General features: G+C 43.9%; 1 protein-coding gene across 1 annotated transcript; it reads right to left on the bottom strand.

Moving 5' to 3' along the window:
* Window positions 1–10,775: 10,775 nt before the first annotated feature.
* Window positions 10,776–14,045, bottom strand: LOC144720445 (uncharacterized). The gene has a single exon (XM_078597246.1). It carries the CDS (start codon window positions 14,043–14,045, stop codon window positions 10,776–10,778), a length of 3,270 nt encoding a protein of 1,089 aa, XP_078453372.1.
* Window positions 14,046–17,665: the final 3,620 nt, after the last annotated feature.

Here is a 17,665-nt window from a genome sequence, read left to right as displayed (position 1 = left end):
TAGTTTTTGTTCCTGTTATTCATTCATATTTTCTGTCATAATCGATGACCAAGACGATGCAAAGAAAGGGCACTTCTTCAGAGATGTTTTACATTGCTAAATATTTCACAAACTCGAAAACTAGCATTTAACAAATCCCTTTATAAAATGTTGAGCCTGGTTGGCCCTGACATCAACCCAGCTCCAAGGTGTGTGAAATAACACACAAATGCGCAGTGTTTGAAATAGCACCATTCTTTGCCCACACTACACATACTACACACAGGCCTGGAGTGGTGATTTTCTTCTGAAATATGTGAACGCACACCTCAACGTATGTTATCTGTGTAAATAACTGGCAATATCAAGTATTTGCTACTTTTTTGTCTGAAATTTTGCTCCAGCCCATAAGAAAATCAACTACCAGTTGGCTCATATCCGAGGTGGAAATCTGGACAGCCCCCTGTGATTAAAGTGCGTTCTCAAGAAGAGCGCGCTGATGGCATCAGCCCTGCCACCAGTGACTGAATGGCTTTGCTAAACTCCAACTCTGATAATTAAAAATTCATCTCGGCTTAAATGTCATGCCACAAATCATCTCGTAGCAGTGCTTGTGGGAAAGTACACCCCTTTTCTGTGCAAATGAAAGATTATGCAGAAGTCTCTTCTGCAGCCATTCTCTAACACACCAGATGTTTTTGCTCGTTTAAGATTTTCAAATGGATTCATTGACTCGTGACATAATGCTGAGAGCATAATATATTGCGATAAAAGATAAAACAAAACATTTAAAATTAATTCCCCAATAGGAATTATTTGAATCACAAACCATGAATGTTTCCAAGTGGAAAATCATTAGCAGCAAAAAAATATCATCGAAATTAATCAACAATGTGTAGAGCAGCCATAGTAATATGAATTTTCTCCTTCTGGCAGAGGGTCTGCTGAAATAAATAAACAGCTCCCCTATGACATTAGTTTTATTGATCCATAATTTCATTTTTTTCGAGTTAGCTCGTGTAAATATAAATGTGTCGTTAAACCCGCCACCACCCGACACAGCCAATTAGTAAGGTTTGTCAGATAAACAGAACGTGCCAATTCGTTACTAGTACAGCACACCGGTGTGTTGGAGAGCAATTCCACAACATTTACAATCTGAGTACGACGTATCGCCAATAATTACAACTAGCGTCATCAGACGGACAGCCAAATTTGTGGATAAATTCTGTTTTATTGATGTTTTAACTGGGCTTTATTCTTCAATGAATGTCGTAGACATCACAGTTGTATACGCGTTGTGTTTATAACGTGCCATGTCTTGGCATATTTAAGTTGTGTTGATTTTATTTATAGCGGCAATGCCTCATTGGCTGTTGCACAAGCATTACAAGTGGCAAATAATTAGTTATTAAATCAATTTACGATCAACTGTAATTGTGATATATTTACCACTAGGTATACGTCCCTGGTTTGTGATGTAGTCCCATTAGCGACTACACAGTATTCATGTAGGCACAATAACTATCACTTAAACACAAGGCAGATACAGTCATTATACCTCAAAGACCAGATTTCAATCACTCTGCTTCCCAAAAATAACAAGCTAAAAACTCAACACATTTGTCAATAACACTGTGCCCTTCAAAATAAAAGTACCGTGCATAATCGGTCGCGTTTCTGGCAATGGTTCTTCCCAGCACGTGGGCCAGAGGAGTAGGGTGGTGATTGTATCGCACAACATCTGAATAGTAACATTTTATAAGAGCAAATCATTAATGTTGTGCATATCAACTATTCACAGTTCCCGCTGTTCATGTTTTTTTATTTTCTTTTCTTGTGCAGTTCTTCAACAGAGCATATTACTTTTGTATAACTATAAAATGGCGAGCCGGTCGTCCCCCTCGGAGCTCATGATAAATGCATGCACAAAAATTATACCATGAAATATTGCGCATTCCACAACATGTAGGAATGCATTCCCTGAGATAGGCCAAACGCGGTGAGTCATGCACGCGCTGCTGCTGCTGAGTCCCAGCGTGCGTTGCGCGAACCGTGAACGTGCGCGCAACGCACGCAGGAGGGGGTGGTTCCTTCCCGCACCTGGTGTGCTTCGTCGATACTTTAACTTTTAATTAACTCTGAATGGAATACGGTTATTTTTTTTCAAACAAACTAAATGCACCGTGTGCTTTGAACAAAAATTGCTTGATTAAAAAAATCGCTATAAAGTAATCACGGACGCATTAAATGCAACTCGTTTCAACATGGTTTCACACCGTACATAGTTTGTGGCCCTTACTCCGCGCCTCCGATTGGCTACGTATGGTGTGAAAGAAGTTCAACGTACATACAATAAGATAACCCACGAGCATGTGGCCAAGGGGCGATAAAGCTGCTCAGCGGCAGCGCGTGCACCGCTCGTGGCAGCAGAAGTTCGCGGTTCACAATGAGCGCGTTCACACAGCACGATCGATGTCTCAAGACACGTTAGTTCATTGCAGCTTAAAAATAGAGAAGTCACCCCCTTCATAGGATCCTCTCACGACGTTCATGGAGTTTATGTTCCCCCCCCCCAACCGTTTTGCGATTGGTGTATTGTACTGGGCTCGCTTTAGTTGCAATAATTTTTTGTTCATAAATACCAAAAATACATTGTATTGTATGCAATATAAATTAATTGTATGCTATATGAATTGTACGCACTATGAATTGTACGCAATGTGAATCTGGCCAAGGGGCGGTAAAGCGGCTCTCCCACATACGATGGAACGAGGCTGCCCCTGCAATAGACGAAGGCTCCTAGCCATGAAGTCTGGGACTGCTATCAACGATGGACCCTCGGCATAAGCACCAGCTGCACCATTGACCATATAGGCCTGAACAACTGCAAATCAAATGACAGATGGGGCCACAACTGCGAAGTTCCAGCCACACCTTTCCCCCTCCTATTTTATACTCAGACGTAACTACGTGCAGATATTAACGAGATCAGGAGGCCAACACTATTAAATCCGTTAATGCCACCGCACCTCCACTTCGCATCGTACCGAAATATTTCCACAATTGTCACGGAGTTTGCGCCCGTGCCTCCAGTGCCTCCCTCGTGTGCCACACCACTCTGGCTTGCAAACCTCTGGGTGTCCACGCTAGTGGACATCTCAATGCGTGCCCCACAATACACCACCGACTCTTCCTCATTACATTTTCATTGCTTCTTTTGCCACTTTCGGTTAGAAATTTCCACGCACCGATTTTATCCTGCTATGACATTTTTTTTTTTATGTTTTGACATGAAAAGGCCAGAATACTTATGTAAAGTTACGTAATTAATGCAGCAGGGTTTATTTTTTTTAGGGCTAGTAAGATTAGTCGTATATACTTCATTAGTCTTTGTCATACGCAAAGAACACCACGAACATAATATAGACGAGCAACAGACAATAACAGAACGATAACTCTGGTGCCAGAATTTCTTGCCATTTTTCGGAAATGTACGCTTCCGAATTCCTCATGACGAGTATGGTATTGGGCTTCTTTCCAAACTCTCCAAATACTTCGTTTCGTGACCACACCCCGCAGTTTGAGAATACCGTGATTATAAATGCAGAAAGTCATGATGTTGATTGAAAATTCAATTTTACATTTCATGGCACCACCAATACCTTGTTTTCATTGTGCCGTGCGGCGATGCAGATACGGTGGAAGTCTTCTTGGAAGTTGTCACCATCGCCTCCTTAAACCATACCCTTCTGCAAAAAACACGTCACCGTTCTGCTAAAAGGCGATGTGAAATTATTGGCAATTTTATTTTATTTGCAATTTACGAATCGGGGTCCCTTGTCGCGAGAGTGGCGCACAATCAAATTGGTTACAAGCATGTCCTCTCTTAGTTGGTGCCCTGGGGTTTTATTGAAGAAATGTCAATGCATTTATTAGTGTCTCCTTATTTCATTGCCACACATTTGATGGGTCATTTTCATAAAAAAAATATGGTCCCCTAAATTTGTAGTCCGACTGTTATGCGAGTGGAAGGATACATTGTGTTGTCACGAATTTAATTTCATGATATTGTTTTTATTGTTTTGCAAGAGCCAATATTATTATGTGCGAAGGTCACACATAATAAGGCATTAGTGAATCATATGGTAAAACGTGCTTAGTTTCAGCTTCAGCATTTGTACGCCTTATCCGTAATACCATTTGTCTACGGAAAGGGAATTTGTTAACTACTGAAGATTAAACCCGTTCTGGCTGGTGATGACAAGCCTGTTTATGTTGTTATTCACTGTTTACGCGTTAGATGTTGGTATTAGCTTATTCAAATCAGCAAAGCAACATTGAGGTGAATGACAAATAGACTTTTAAATTCCCTAGACAAAATACAAACACGTCTAAATATTCCCATGTTTCTGTTGGTAAGCTTCAGCATTTCATATCCGTGTGTAATATGCTCAATAAACATAATTTAACGTGGATAAATTCAGGAGTAAAAATTACCAATAAACTGTTCTTTCGACTTTGTTTAAATGAAACATATATCTTTTTACAAATTAAACGAGGATAGATGTAAACCTACAGCAGATCGGGGAGATAAATACAGGATATTACGTCTAAGAAAAAATTAAATCAAATCATAAAAGTGTGTTTTATTTTCTAAGAATTACGGCTCAGTCTTTACATTAAAAAGCACGAGATAGTTAATATCATTGGATACAGAGATGCATTAGCTCATCGTATCCAGCCAGATTATTGTAGTAGTCCGATTAGCACGGTTGGCTACGTACTTAGTACCTTTAAAAATTAACCCGAAAAAACTATAAATCCTTTATATGCGTGGCAGGTAGAGTCCTCTCGTCCTCTGGCTTGAGATGGCTGTCACCTATGGGTCAGATGATTGCCTGCCACCATTAAGCAATTGGTAATTAAATATAATTTATTTTTTCCTAAAAAGTGTAAAATTTTGGAAAAACATTTTTACGAAAATAAATTGTCACGCACAACGAGTCTGTGTGCAAAATGTCAGCTCGATTGGATCACGGGAAGTGGGTTAAAAAACGACCGAAAGATTTTCACGGTCGTAAGCGCGCAAGCAAGCAAGTGAACTTAATATAAAAGATTTAAAAATCTAAGACTATGGATAACTGGAGATAGTATACTGCAGAGAGACTACAAGTAAGTTATTCTTGGAACAGGGCAATCTATACCGATGTTCCTCATCCTGTTTGGCCACCGGATGGCTCTGTGGAAGACTTGTCAGACAAAATGACCAAGCTCTATTCTCGCTGAGTAAATCTAAACATTATTTTCTTGTGTTCTAGTTACCTTTGTAAGTTCATAAATCTTGCTGAAACCGCATTAACACAATTTATCCTTATCCCTTACACTGCATGCACTTTCATGGGGCTTCGTAATTTATTGGCAATTGCCTTTTTCCCAAATAACAATGTGGGACTTTACGCTGTGGTCCTGAGGAAGGTTTGAGACTCAGGCATGCGCTGACGAAGTGAGACTCGGCCGCGTTTCCTTTCTGGGGCGTGCGCAACACCTGTGTGGAAGGCCAGTTTAGCGACATAATTCCGCTGAGTTTTATCAGCGAGTAAAACATCTCTTCACCGAGGTGTGTGTTCTTTGCTTGAACGCTCACTGCAGCAGCATGGAACACGTTTTTGTTTCATAGAAACCAAAATATTGAAAATGGAAAAAATACAAATGCATCACAATAGTGTTACTATGAATACTAGTTCAACAGGTAATAATCTATGGCCGATAAAACACTATTAAAACGCAACGAAAATTTATTAAATATGATAATGAGAGCAAAATGAGCAAAAAATATAATGTAAATGCTTTAAAATTGAATTATACATCCATTTGAATGTGAAAGTGAAGTCTGCTTTACATGGGTAAGAGAGAATGACTGACCAGAGAGAGGACATTGAGAAAGTGGGAGTGCTGTAATTGACGTTTAAGATTGGAGGGAGATAAGAGATATTGCACTGACACAGAAAGTGGGGAGAGAGTAATAAAAGAGAATAAGATACTTTTAGATGGGAGAGATAGAACAAACAGAGGAGATGAATAGAAGTAACGTAGTAAACATACAATATGTATGATTGACATGGAGAGATGAAAGAGTTGCATACAATATATTAAAACAAACATTAGAAGACAGACGAAGAATGTAGTAAGAGATACGAGATAGCCACTGGTTCCTGTAGATGCATATGGTCACGTAACGCATCGCCGAGTACTCCCTGCAAACATTTTCTTCCCTGCTGCTAATTATATATGGCTTTGCATACAATTTACTATCTGGCGAAAGCTGTATGGACAGAATATTGCTGCTGCTGCTCGACCGGACGCCTAATGTGAGGTAATCACATATTTTAATAGGGTTTTAATTTGCCTCGGTGGCTCCGTTGGATATGCAGGAGGGTGTAGGTTCGACTCTGACCCTGACGACGCCTGTATATTTGGAGTTTGCATGTTCTCTCTCTCTCTCTCCCCTTGGTCTCGTGGGTTTTTATCTGGATCCTCCGGTTTTTCCCTCCACATTTAGAAAATGACGTGCGTTTAGAGTATGTGCATATGTTGGACTTCCTTCGCACTGTACGTAATCGGAGGTGCGGGGGACACACACACCACGTGGGAGGTTGTGAGTTCAAATCTCCTTCAGGTGTTTACTCAGCCGAGGTCAGATGCAGATCAAAAACTACCCGGTGGGGGTGGGTCGGGGCAGCCCCGAGGGGGGAGGGGGGCAACCCTGGAATGTCAAGCTCCTTTAAATAAGCCCCGACATTAATAAAACATCCCTTCGTATTTTTTCTGGTAAATATAGAATACCAATTCTTGGGGTCTTGAGGGAAGGGGTGGTGGGATGGGGCAATTACCCCCCCCCCCCCCACATTGGATCCGCTACTAACTGACATTCCTTAAGGGGTTAGATATAAAAAAAACGAGTCCTGATTTTTGGGAAGCCACCAGTCGTAACCGGATGGAAGCCATCCCCACGACGTGAATGTAGCTTGAGGCCATCTACCCGAATGCTTGTTTGAGGATTAAGACACCCTGACATTTATTTTAATAACGTTATGTTTGATCAATATTTCTGTCCGTTCCCAGATAAATAAAAACAAACACATCTCCAGCATTCAAATTTTTCCCAGTCATTGAATCCATGTTCAACATTACTTTTGAAAGTAAAGATATAGCAGATTCAGAGCAGAAGTATAGCTTTCAATTAAATAGATTTATGTCATTCGTACATAATATATAGGTGATTAATTAACATTTTAAAATCGGTGTTTTTTATTTAAATCTCAAAATAAACAGAACCTAGAAGTGGTTGGGTGATTTGATGGCCCAATAACCAATTCAAATGGTCTAATAACCATTTCAGATGGCCCAATTACCATTTCCCGCTGAGTTCTTGGGTTCAAATCTGGACAGCCACCAGTGATTATTCAACATCGATTAAAATTGATTGCTCCTTACACTCACAATATATAGGCAGAATTGTTGGCACCAAAATTTACTGTTTACATGTAATGCAAATAATATACCAATTCTACCTTAAAACTGATGGAACAAAATATACTCTTTGTATAGAATTTAAAAGAAAGAATACAATGAGATGGCTAAAAGAGAATCTGAATAGGATGTATTCATAAAATCTCTAAATGGCAAAAAACCCATCACAAACAGAATAATGTATTAACAGGATAACAATGAAAAGGATTGATTCTTGGGTTGAACCACAACTCTGAATCACAACAATGCATTGCCTTTCAGCATGACGAATTGTTAATAAGTACCTGTTGATTATTCTGCGTTTTAAAGAAAAGCATCATGCACCATATATTTCTTAATTCGCCATGTACCAGCTGTTAATTATAGATGCCAAACACTCCTGAATAGAATTACCCATTGACGTTTGGGACTCGGCAAAAAAGGGCATAATTATTCATTTGGGTTCACGTTAATTCAAGTCAAACAAGAGCACAATCCCTTTCAATGTGCATAAGTGTGATTTTTTTCTGTTACAGCTTGCAGGGTATTACATTCAGATATCGAAGCTGCTAGCTATTTCACCTTATTCTCCTCCCTGTCTCTCAGCAATTTTGCTGGTTACTAGAATGCCACACAAAGGCTAATGGTGTAGAACGATGAGGCTCACTCATCTGAATCAATACACGTCGTCCGCTTTGCAGAGTCGCTTTGACCGTTACATTTTGGAGGCCTGTGATGGCAATGAGAAAATGTGGTTTAGGGTGCCTTGCTGACGAGATGTTAACTACCTCGCCTGGTATGCAGGACGTCGTAAGTTCGATCCCGACCCTAACGCCTGTTGTATATTTGTTGCTTGTGTGTTTCTCTCCCCGTGGTGGTCGCGTGTATTTTAATCCGGATCGTCTGGTTTAACCCTCCACATTTAGAATTAACATCACGCGTTTAGAGTATTTGGCTGCTATAAATGTCCACATGATGATAAGCTACTTCGTTGAGATATCGTTTGTTATAGCCAGGTCGCTTCTGAAAAAGAGCTATATTGCTCAGTGGGCCTTACCTCGTAAAATAAAAATAGCTTTGTTTAAATAACTTCTGCATATGCTTGCCACCACAACTCTGTGCTGAGCTATTGAGAATCGTGCCATGGAAAGATTCAACCATCCAGGTAATTGTTCACATTGTTTTGTTAACTGGAATTTAGTGAGTTGCTCGAAATTGTGATTAAAATGTAATGTCAGCACCCGATACTTTGTAAAATAATACTGTGACCTATACACATGTAGTGGGTTAAATTCAGGTGCACACTGGACTTTGTAGGCAACACCATTTATTAGCTAACACAACAGGTAACACTTAACATAACGACTTAAGGTGGTAGCCACCGTTCCTAACTTGGCTAACCCACGGGGGTTACTACATCACTGGACCAGGACAGCCTAACACACTGCCTGGTCCACGAGTGGAGACCGGAGAACTTCATCCCAGAGATGACCCAGCAGAACAGCCCAGCTCTCCGTCCATGTACCCCGCTTATAACCACTCCGGCGTGGCCGGCTCCGCCCCAGGCCACGCCCCCCTTCCCGATCCTTCAGCAAGGCCCGAACCCCAACCATGTGACCCCCCTGGGGCCCCTGGCCCCCCTTTATCCGGTTACGTGTCCTGTTGGGTTCACGGAGAGTGTCACGGCCCGACACAACCCCCGTGACACCTGCTTACAGCCCCCATACCTAGCCAATACAGTAGTGTCGTTCTACTACACTACATCCACACCGAAACGACTAAAGTATAACTGTTAAACAAAATATTTCCCCTTGACGTGCTATAAGGGCACATACCTTCAAATATGCAGCCCACATTAAGCAGTTCATTAGTGTATTGCGATATTTGAAAGTGTGAACTGCGTTTTAAATGTTATAAACAAATAATGTAATATATCATACTCTTTGGTTCTTTCGATAAACTCACATAGGTAGACAAAATATAATAGATCACGACGTTTCTATTGCCACGCAAGCAATCATCTTATAGCCAAGTCGCTTCACAATCGTGGAAGACGATTGCTTGTGTGGTGATCGAAACGTCGTGATCCATTAAATTTTTTCTACCTACGTGCCTTTACCAAATGAACCAAAGAGTATGGATTCCTGCAGTCACGAAAGCTTCAAATCAAGTAAAATATCATGATTTACATTTGCCTCTACATATATGAAATTAATCTTTTGAATCATTAGCCATGATCAATCCATGGCTTTATGAATGCCCCCCCCTCCACTCCAATGTAACCATCCCTCATGGTCCCGTGATCTAACAATCCACCTGCTCTCGAGCCAACCGTATCACTCCATCTCCGTGCCAGATGTAAATCCGAGCGCATTCCCTCTTTATGCTGCCACTCAGCAGTTATTCTTGCAAATCCAACCATCATCGCGTTTAGCGACACATCCAGCCCAAGCGCATTTGCTTAGTTTCACACTAATTGGCGACAATATATATTTACGAGGTAAGGCCCACTGAGCTATATGGCTTTTTACAGAAGCGATCTGGCCACAAATGATAACTCAACGAAGTGGCTTATCATCATGTGTAAATTTATAGTAGCCAAATGCTCTAAACGTGTGTTTCTAAATGTTGAGGGATAAACTGGAGGACCCGGAGAAAAATCTACACGACCACGGGGAGAGAAACATGCAAACTCCAAATATACAGGCATCAGAAATGAGATCGAACCGACGACCTCCTGTTTAGGCGAGGTAGTTAACATCTCACCACCGTGGCGGGTTTGACAGCACATTGATATTGACGACAAGTGATCTAACCCAACAATATATTTATTATGGGCCCATTTACTTATCTCCTCGGCACAATGTCACGTCTCTTCACTGCATATGTTCTCTCAAGCACATCTTGCTCTTTCTGTGCAATCCCAAGCGTGCACCTCCTTTGCACACTTTTAAGCTTTTGTTCCAGCTTCCACGTCAGTTATCCAGCTTTCTGGTCTCGTATGCCATAGCAGGTAATGCGTATTGATTTAACACTTTCCTCTTTAACCACATTGGCGCGTTGCTTTCCGTTATCATGTTGGCAACACGAGTCATCATTGTAATGGCCAATGAGAATGAACTGTAGGAAATGTCAGCAAAATGTGATTTTTAAAAGGCCACGAAGAAGGATTCCAGGCAAGTACGAGCGAAACAAATAATTTGACACGGTTGATGAAAACAGCAGAATGTGTGTACCACGGAACTCGAGTGAGTTGCCCACCGTGATGAGGACGAGTGAGATGCTCACCGTGATGAGGACGAGTGAGATGGGACCGTGATGAGGACGAGTGAGATGGGCACCGTGATGAGGACGAGTGAGATGGGCACCGTGATGAAGATGAGTGAGATGGGCACCGTGATGAGGACGAGTGAGATGGGCACCGTGATGAGGACGAGTGAGATGGGTACCGTGACGAGGACGAGTGAGATGGGCACCGTGATGAGGACGAGTGAGATGGGCACCGTGAGGAGGACGAGTGAGATGGGTACCGTGACGAGGACGAGTGAGATGGGCACCGTGATGAGGACGAGTGAGATGGGCACCGTGATGAGGACGAGTGAGATGGGTACCGTGACGAGGACGAGTGAGATGGGCACCGTGATGAGGACGAGTGAGATGGGCACCGTGATGAGGACGAGTGAGATGGGCACCGTGATGAGGACGAGTGAGATGGGTACCGTGATGAAGACGAGTGAGATGGGCACCGTGACGAGGACGAGTGAGATGGGCACCGTGACGAGGACGAGTGAGATGGGCACCGTGATGAGGACGAGTGAGATGGGTACCGTGACGAGGACGAGTGAGATGGGCACCGTGATGAGGACGAGTGAGATGGGCACCGTGATGAGGATGAGTGAGATACTCACCGTGATGAGGACGAGTGAGATACTCACCGTGATGAGGACCAGCGAGATGGGTACCGTGTTGAGGACGAGTGAGATGGGTACCGTGATGAGGACGAGTGAGATGGGTACCGTGATGAAGACGAGTGAGATGGGCACCGTGATGAAGACGAGTGAGATGGGCACCGTGATGAAGACAAGTGAGATGGGCACCGTGTTGAGGACGAGTGAGATACTCACCGTGATGAGGACGAGTGAGATGCTCACCGTGATGAGGACGAGTGAGATGGGTACCGTGATGAGGACGAGTGAGATGCTCACCGTGATGAAGACGAGTGAAATGGGTACCGTGATGAGGACGAGTGAGATGCTCACCGTGATGAGGACGAGTGAGATACTCACCGTGATGAGGACGAGTGAGATGGTCACCGTGATGAGGACGAGTGAGATACTCACCGTGATGAGGACGAGTGAGATACTCACCGTGATGAGGACGAGTGAGATACTCACCGTGATGAGGACGAGTGAGATTCTCACCGTGATGAGGACGAGTGAGATGGGCACCGTGATGAGGACGAGTGAGATGCTCACCGTGATGAGGACGAGTGAGATGCTCACCGTGATGAGGACGAGTGAGATGGGCACCGTGATGAGGACGAGTGAGATGCTCACCATGATGAGGACGAGTGAGATGCTCACCGTGATGAGGACGAGTGAGATGGGCACCGTGACGAGGACGAGTGAGATGCTCACCGTGATGAGGACGAGTGAGATGGGCACCATGACGAGGACGAGTGAGATGGGCACCGTGATGAGGACGAGTGAGATGGGCACCGTGATGAGGACGAGTGAGATGGGTACCGTGACGAGGACGAGTGAGATGGGCACCGTGATGAGGACGAGTGAGATGGGCACCGTGATGAGGACGAGTGAGATGGGCACCGTGATGAGGACGAGTGAGATGGGTACCGTGATGAAGACGAGTGAGATGGGCACCGTGACGAGGACGAGTGAGATGGGCACCGTGACGAGGACGAGTGAGATGGGCACCGTGATGAGGACGAGTGAGATGGGTACCGTGACGAGGACGAGTGAGATGGGCACCGTGATGAGGACGAGTGAGATGGGCACCGTGATGAGGACGAGTGAGATACTCACCGTGATGAGGACGAGTGAGATACTCACCGTGATGAGGACCAGCGAGATGGGTACCGTGTTGAGGACGAGTGAGATGGGTACCGTGATGAGGACGAGTGAGATGGGTACCGTGATGAAGACGAGTGAGATGGGCACCGTGATGAAGACGAGTGAGATGGGCACCGTGATGAAGACGAGTGAGATGGGCACCGTGTTGAGGACGAGTGAGATACTCACCGTGATGAGGACGAGTGAGATGCTCACCGTGATGAGGACGAGTGAGATGGGTACCGTGATGAGGACGAGTGAGATGCTCACCGTGATGAAGACGAGTGAGATGGGTACCGTGATGAGGACGAGTGAGATGCTCACCGTGATGAGGACGAGTGAGATACTCACCGTGATGAGGACGAGTGAGATGGGCACCGTGATGAGGACGAGTGAGATACTCACCGTGATGAGGACGAGTGAGATACTCACCGTGATGAGGACGAGTGAGATACTCACCGTGATGAGGACGAGTGAGATGCTCAACGTGATGAGGACGAGTGAGATGGGCACCGTGATGAGGACGAGTGAGATGCTCACCGTGATGAGGACGAGTGAGATGCTCACCGTGATGAGGACGAGTGAGATGGGCACCGTGATGAGGACGAGTGAGATGCTCACCGTGATGAGGACGAGTGAGATGCTCACCGTGATGAGGACGAGTGAGATGGGCACCGTGACGAGGACGAGTGAGATGGGCACCGTGATGAGGACGAGTGAGATGGGCACCGTGATGAGGACGAGTGAGATGCTCACCGTGATGAGGACGAGTGAGATGCTCACCGTGATGAGGACGAGTGAGATGGGCACCGTGATGAGGACGAGTGAGATGCTCACCGTGATGAGGACGAGTGAGATGCTCACCGTGATGAGGACGAGTGAGATGGGCACCGTGATGAGGACGAGTGAGATGCTCACCGTGATGAGGACGAGTGAGATGCTCACCGTGATGAGGACGAGTGAGATGGGCACCGTGACGAGGACGAGTGAGATGGGCACCGTGATGAGGACGAGTGAGATGCTCACCGTGATGAGGACGAGTGAGATGCTCACCGTGATGAGGACGAGTGAGATGGGCACCGTGATGAGGACGAGTGAGATGCTCACCGTGATGAGGACGAGTGAGATGCTCACCGTGATGAGGACGAGTGAGATGGGCACCGTGATGAGGACGAGTGAGATGCTCACCGTGATGAGGACGAGTGAGATGCTCACCGTGATGAGGACGAGTGAGATGGGCACCGTGATGAGGACGAGTGAGATGGGCACCGTGATGAGGACGAGTGAGATGGCCACCGTGATGAGGACGAGTGAGATGCTCACCGTGATGAGGACGAGTGAGATGCTCACCGTGATGAGGACGAGTGAGATGGGCACCGTGATGAGGACGAGTGAGATGCTCACCGTGATGAGGACGAGTGAGATGCTCACCGTGATGAGGACAAGTGAGATGCCCACCATGATGAGGACGAGTGAGATGTCCATGGTGTAATGAAGAGGTGGATGAGAGCAGGTTGCAGCAGGGTTTTTTTAAGCGATATTAAAGCGTATCTTTAATAGCGTATCTTTAACACTGCAGTTCAACGAAAATGTGTGCACGGCCACGTTGCGTGCAATTACAACCTTAGTTAGATCCCCTTATCAATATGTCGAAGCAATTTTCCCATTAAGAAAATTACGTGTTAATAAAGGCAATCCTTGTAGTACTTTTTCATCCGTGCGAAATTTGCGCTATTTGTATGAATATATGCATTGTATTGATACAGTCAAATACAGTACAGTACATAGGGTTTTGTTACTCTTTCAAGAGGCTACGTGGGAAAACTGTGGCCTTTGGTTCAACACCAGATGTGATCTAGAGTGACGATGACGCTGGAGCTGCTGCCGCTGCTGCAGCTGCCGTACGCGGATCTCTGGTGGTCTCAAAGTAAATGCAAAACTTTCCGCTTTGAAACCTATTCATTGTGCAGCAGGCCGTGTTCATCATTACTCCCGCCACCTTCCCTCCTCGGCAGAAACACCGATGCATAGGAATAGGAACTGTTGCTTAAGAGTGCCAGGAAGGCATATTCTGGTTTTTCGAGCGGTGCTGGTGTCGTGTACTGGCTGGTTACGTCGAGCAGCCAGTTTCCACCAGTGCCATCCGATTTATATAATCCGTTGTTTTGGCATCTGCCACCCGGGAGAGCTCTGTGCCTTCCTTTTGATGTCACGGGGCCAACTCAACTGATGCTATTTGCAGAAAAGGCATTGGCAGTTGAGACTTCTTTTTTTTTCCTCTATTGCGGTAATACTGTTTTCAATCAGCAAATGAAAACATTACATTGTGGTATCTTTTCTGAGAACAACAGATGATGTAACGGCATCTAAGAATGCCACTTTTTTTTGTTTTACAATTCTGCTTCATCAGGTTGATCGTATTCAACTAGCAATGGAATCTTACTGATGGAATAATCTATTTTAAACAAAATCGATAAGTACTTTAATATCTATTTCAGCACCGGCAGAGATATTCTCATAACGGTAATAAACCATATTTAGTCGCAATGGAGGTGCTATTTGCACCTACTTGCTGTATTTCCGCTGCAAGATAATTAAATATGTTACTTTGATTTAACATAAATTTACGTTTGTGCACTATTTTAGATGTCTCATTTGTTGCAGTTGTGAGTGCTCACCCACCTGGTCAAACAAAATCACCTTGAAATGTTCCCTATTGCTCAATTGCACGTGTTTTAATGGCACCAACGTCAGAGGAAGGCACTACTTGTGTTTACTTATCAATAACATTGATCTTTGTTTGAGCAGGTCAGAAGCACGGGCGGTGTCTATTTCCTGGACATGTAACAGGTGGAAGTGATGGCCTGTTTATATCTGTTGTTACCTCATGTACATTTTAATGATCCATAATAGAGGTTGTTGGGTTAGATCGTGTGACTATAAATGTGTCGTTAAACCCGCCACCACCGACACAGCCAATAAGTAAGGGTTGTCACGTAAATAAAGATGCCAATTCGTTACGAGTACAGCACACCCGTGTGTTGGAGTAAACCCACAACATTTACAATTCGAGTACGATGTCTCGCCAGTAATGACAACGAGCATCGTCATTGATGGTGTGCTGTACTAGTCATAACGCATTAGCATGTTGTTTACGTGACAAACCTTACTAATTGTCTGTGTCGGGGGGTGGTGGGTTTAACAACACATTTATATTTACGCGATCTAACTCAAAAACCTCTATTATGGATCATATTGGACACGAAAGCCTCCTACGAGGTGTTAAAAATTAATTTACATTGTTTTTCAAGTTGGGGGATTGGGCTTACACCACTCAGTAAATAAGTAGAAAATCGAATTCCATATCCTGGCATCCATTCAAAACACAAACCGCTTTTGTGACTACTGTATATAGCAGTAATAAAAATGCAGTTACTAAGCGCAAAATATTTGTCTTTATTTATTTTATTCCCACGTATAACACGGTTGTACAATACTAGTTACAATGAATAAAATGCATCCCCTAATTTAAATTCAAATCACATACCGAGGTACGAGGCTGTATAATCTCTCCAATTGATTTGGTTGTAATTTGCTCTTTTCGGCCTTGTTGCAGTACTGAAAAGTGTGGATATTCGTTTGTATAAATCACCGTAAATGTTGGAGAACGCACATTATATATGCGTCTTATCAGTCGACTTTAGGCATATTTAATTACCATTCCACGTTCGATTTGTAATCTTGTACAGTACAGCATTTCAATTTGTAGACCCCTCCCGTCCACCCAAAGTCATATACAAATCACTAACATGGACAAATTAGTTTAGTTTTTTGCAGTTTCAGCAAATTACTGTAATACCATTGTATTTAGTTTTAGTGATTTATAAACTTGTTTCTTTTTCATTACTGACATTTGCTGAAGCAGCAAAATAAAATATTAGCTACTGCAAATATAATATTTCTTCTTTTACACAAATAATTCCTGCGCCATATTATACATTGTACGGTACTTACAAAGCCGATTCAGAGTACTTGTAAACTGTTGCTAATTTTAACTATTTTATCCATTTTTGTAAGCCATTGGTGGGTGCATTCTACATTATGGCAGGGCCCAGTCTATTCATTGGAGTCTCCTGGTTGCTACCCACCGAGAGGTGTGACCATTTTAAAATGGGTCTCATTTACTGACCACCCCACGCAGATATGTGCTGACTAAATATAAAAAGAATACTTTAATTTAACATCATTATTCATGCGAACTGCATCTCAAAACTCTCAAAATCGATTTTAACATAAAGAAAGCGACGATGCCGCAGAGAAACAAACTGAAACAAGATCAATTGTCCGAAGGTATAACGTAACGTAGAGTAGCCTCAATGATGGCAACGAGGCTCCTCAATGTGGCCAAAGGGGCATAATTACAATTGTCAATCCCATTTTCATGGCGCTCCTCTATAAATAGCTGCCGTCACACGCGTGTGCATGTTCTTGTGCCAGATGTTAAATGCCTTGCCTGGCATGCAGGAGCTCGTGGGTTCGACCCCGACCCTGACGCCTGCATATTTGGAGTTTGCATGTCTCTCTCCCTATGTTCGTGTGAATTTCTCTCCGGGTCCTCCAGTGGATCTCTTCACATTTAGAAACACGCGTTTAGAGTATTTGGCTGCTTTTAATTTCCACGTGATAAGCCACTTCGTTGAGCTATCATTTGTGACCAGGTCGTTTCTGAAAAAGAGCTATATAGCGCAGTGGGCCTCAGCTAGTCAAATAATATTTAAGTTTATAGCTGAGCTTGTGCATTACTACGCACGCACGCATGCTGTGTATGCGTGGAACAGCCCTGGGGCCTGATTGGTCACGCCGTCCCGGTCCATGGGCAGACATCACGAGGCTCCAGTAGAAATACTGCGATCTCTGTCCCGACCTCAAGATTTGCAGCCATCCGTGGAAAAAAAATAAACACATTGGCCTCTGCCATTATCCCGGACAATGCGTGACGTGTATGTTGGCCGAACGAATTCTGCAAACACTATTTTTTTTTTCGCTCAAATTTCCATCACAACTTCCTTCGGGAGTGCCGAGGTTGGCCGATGTTGGAGCTCCTC

This window comes from Lampetra planeri, chromosome 8, assembly GCF_965212315.1.
Source record: "Lampetra planeri chromosome 8, kcLamPlan1.2.h2, whole genome shotgun sequence".
NCBI classification, from domain to species: domain Eukaryota; kingdom Metazoa; phylum Chordata; class Hyperoartia; order Petromyzontiformes; family Petromyzontidae; genus Lampetra; species Lampetra planeri.
The sequence above is the reverse complement of the archived record's forward strand: the minus strand, read 5'-3'. Positions and strand labels throughout refer to the sequence as shown.

Coding starts and splice junctions, on each gene's coding strand:
- LOC144720445 (XM_078597246.1), bottom strand. CDS start 14,045: ATGGACATCTCACTCGTCCTCATCATGGTGGGCATCTCACTTGTCCTC.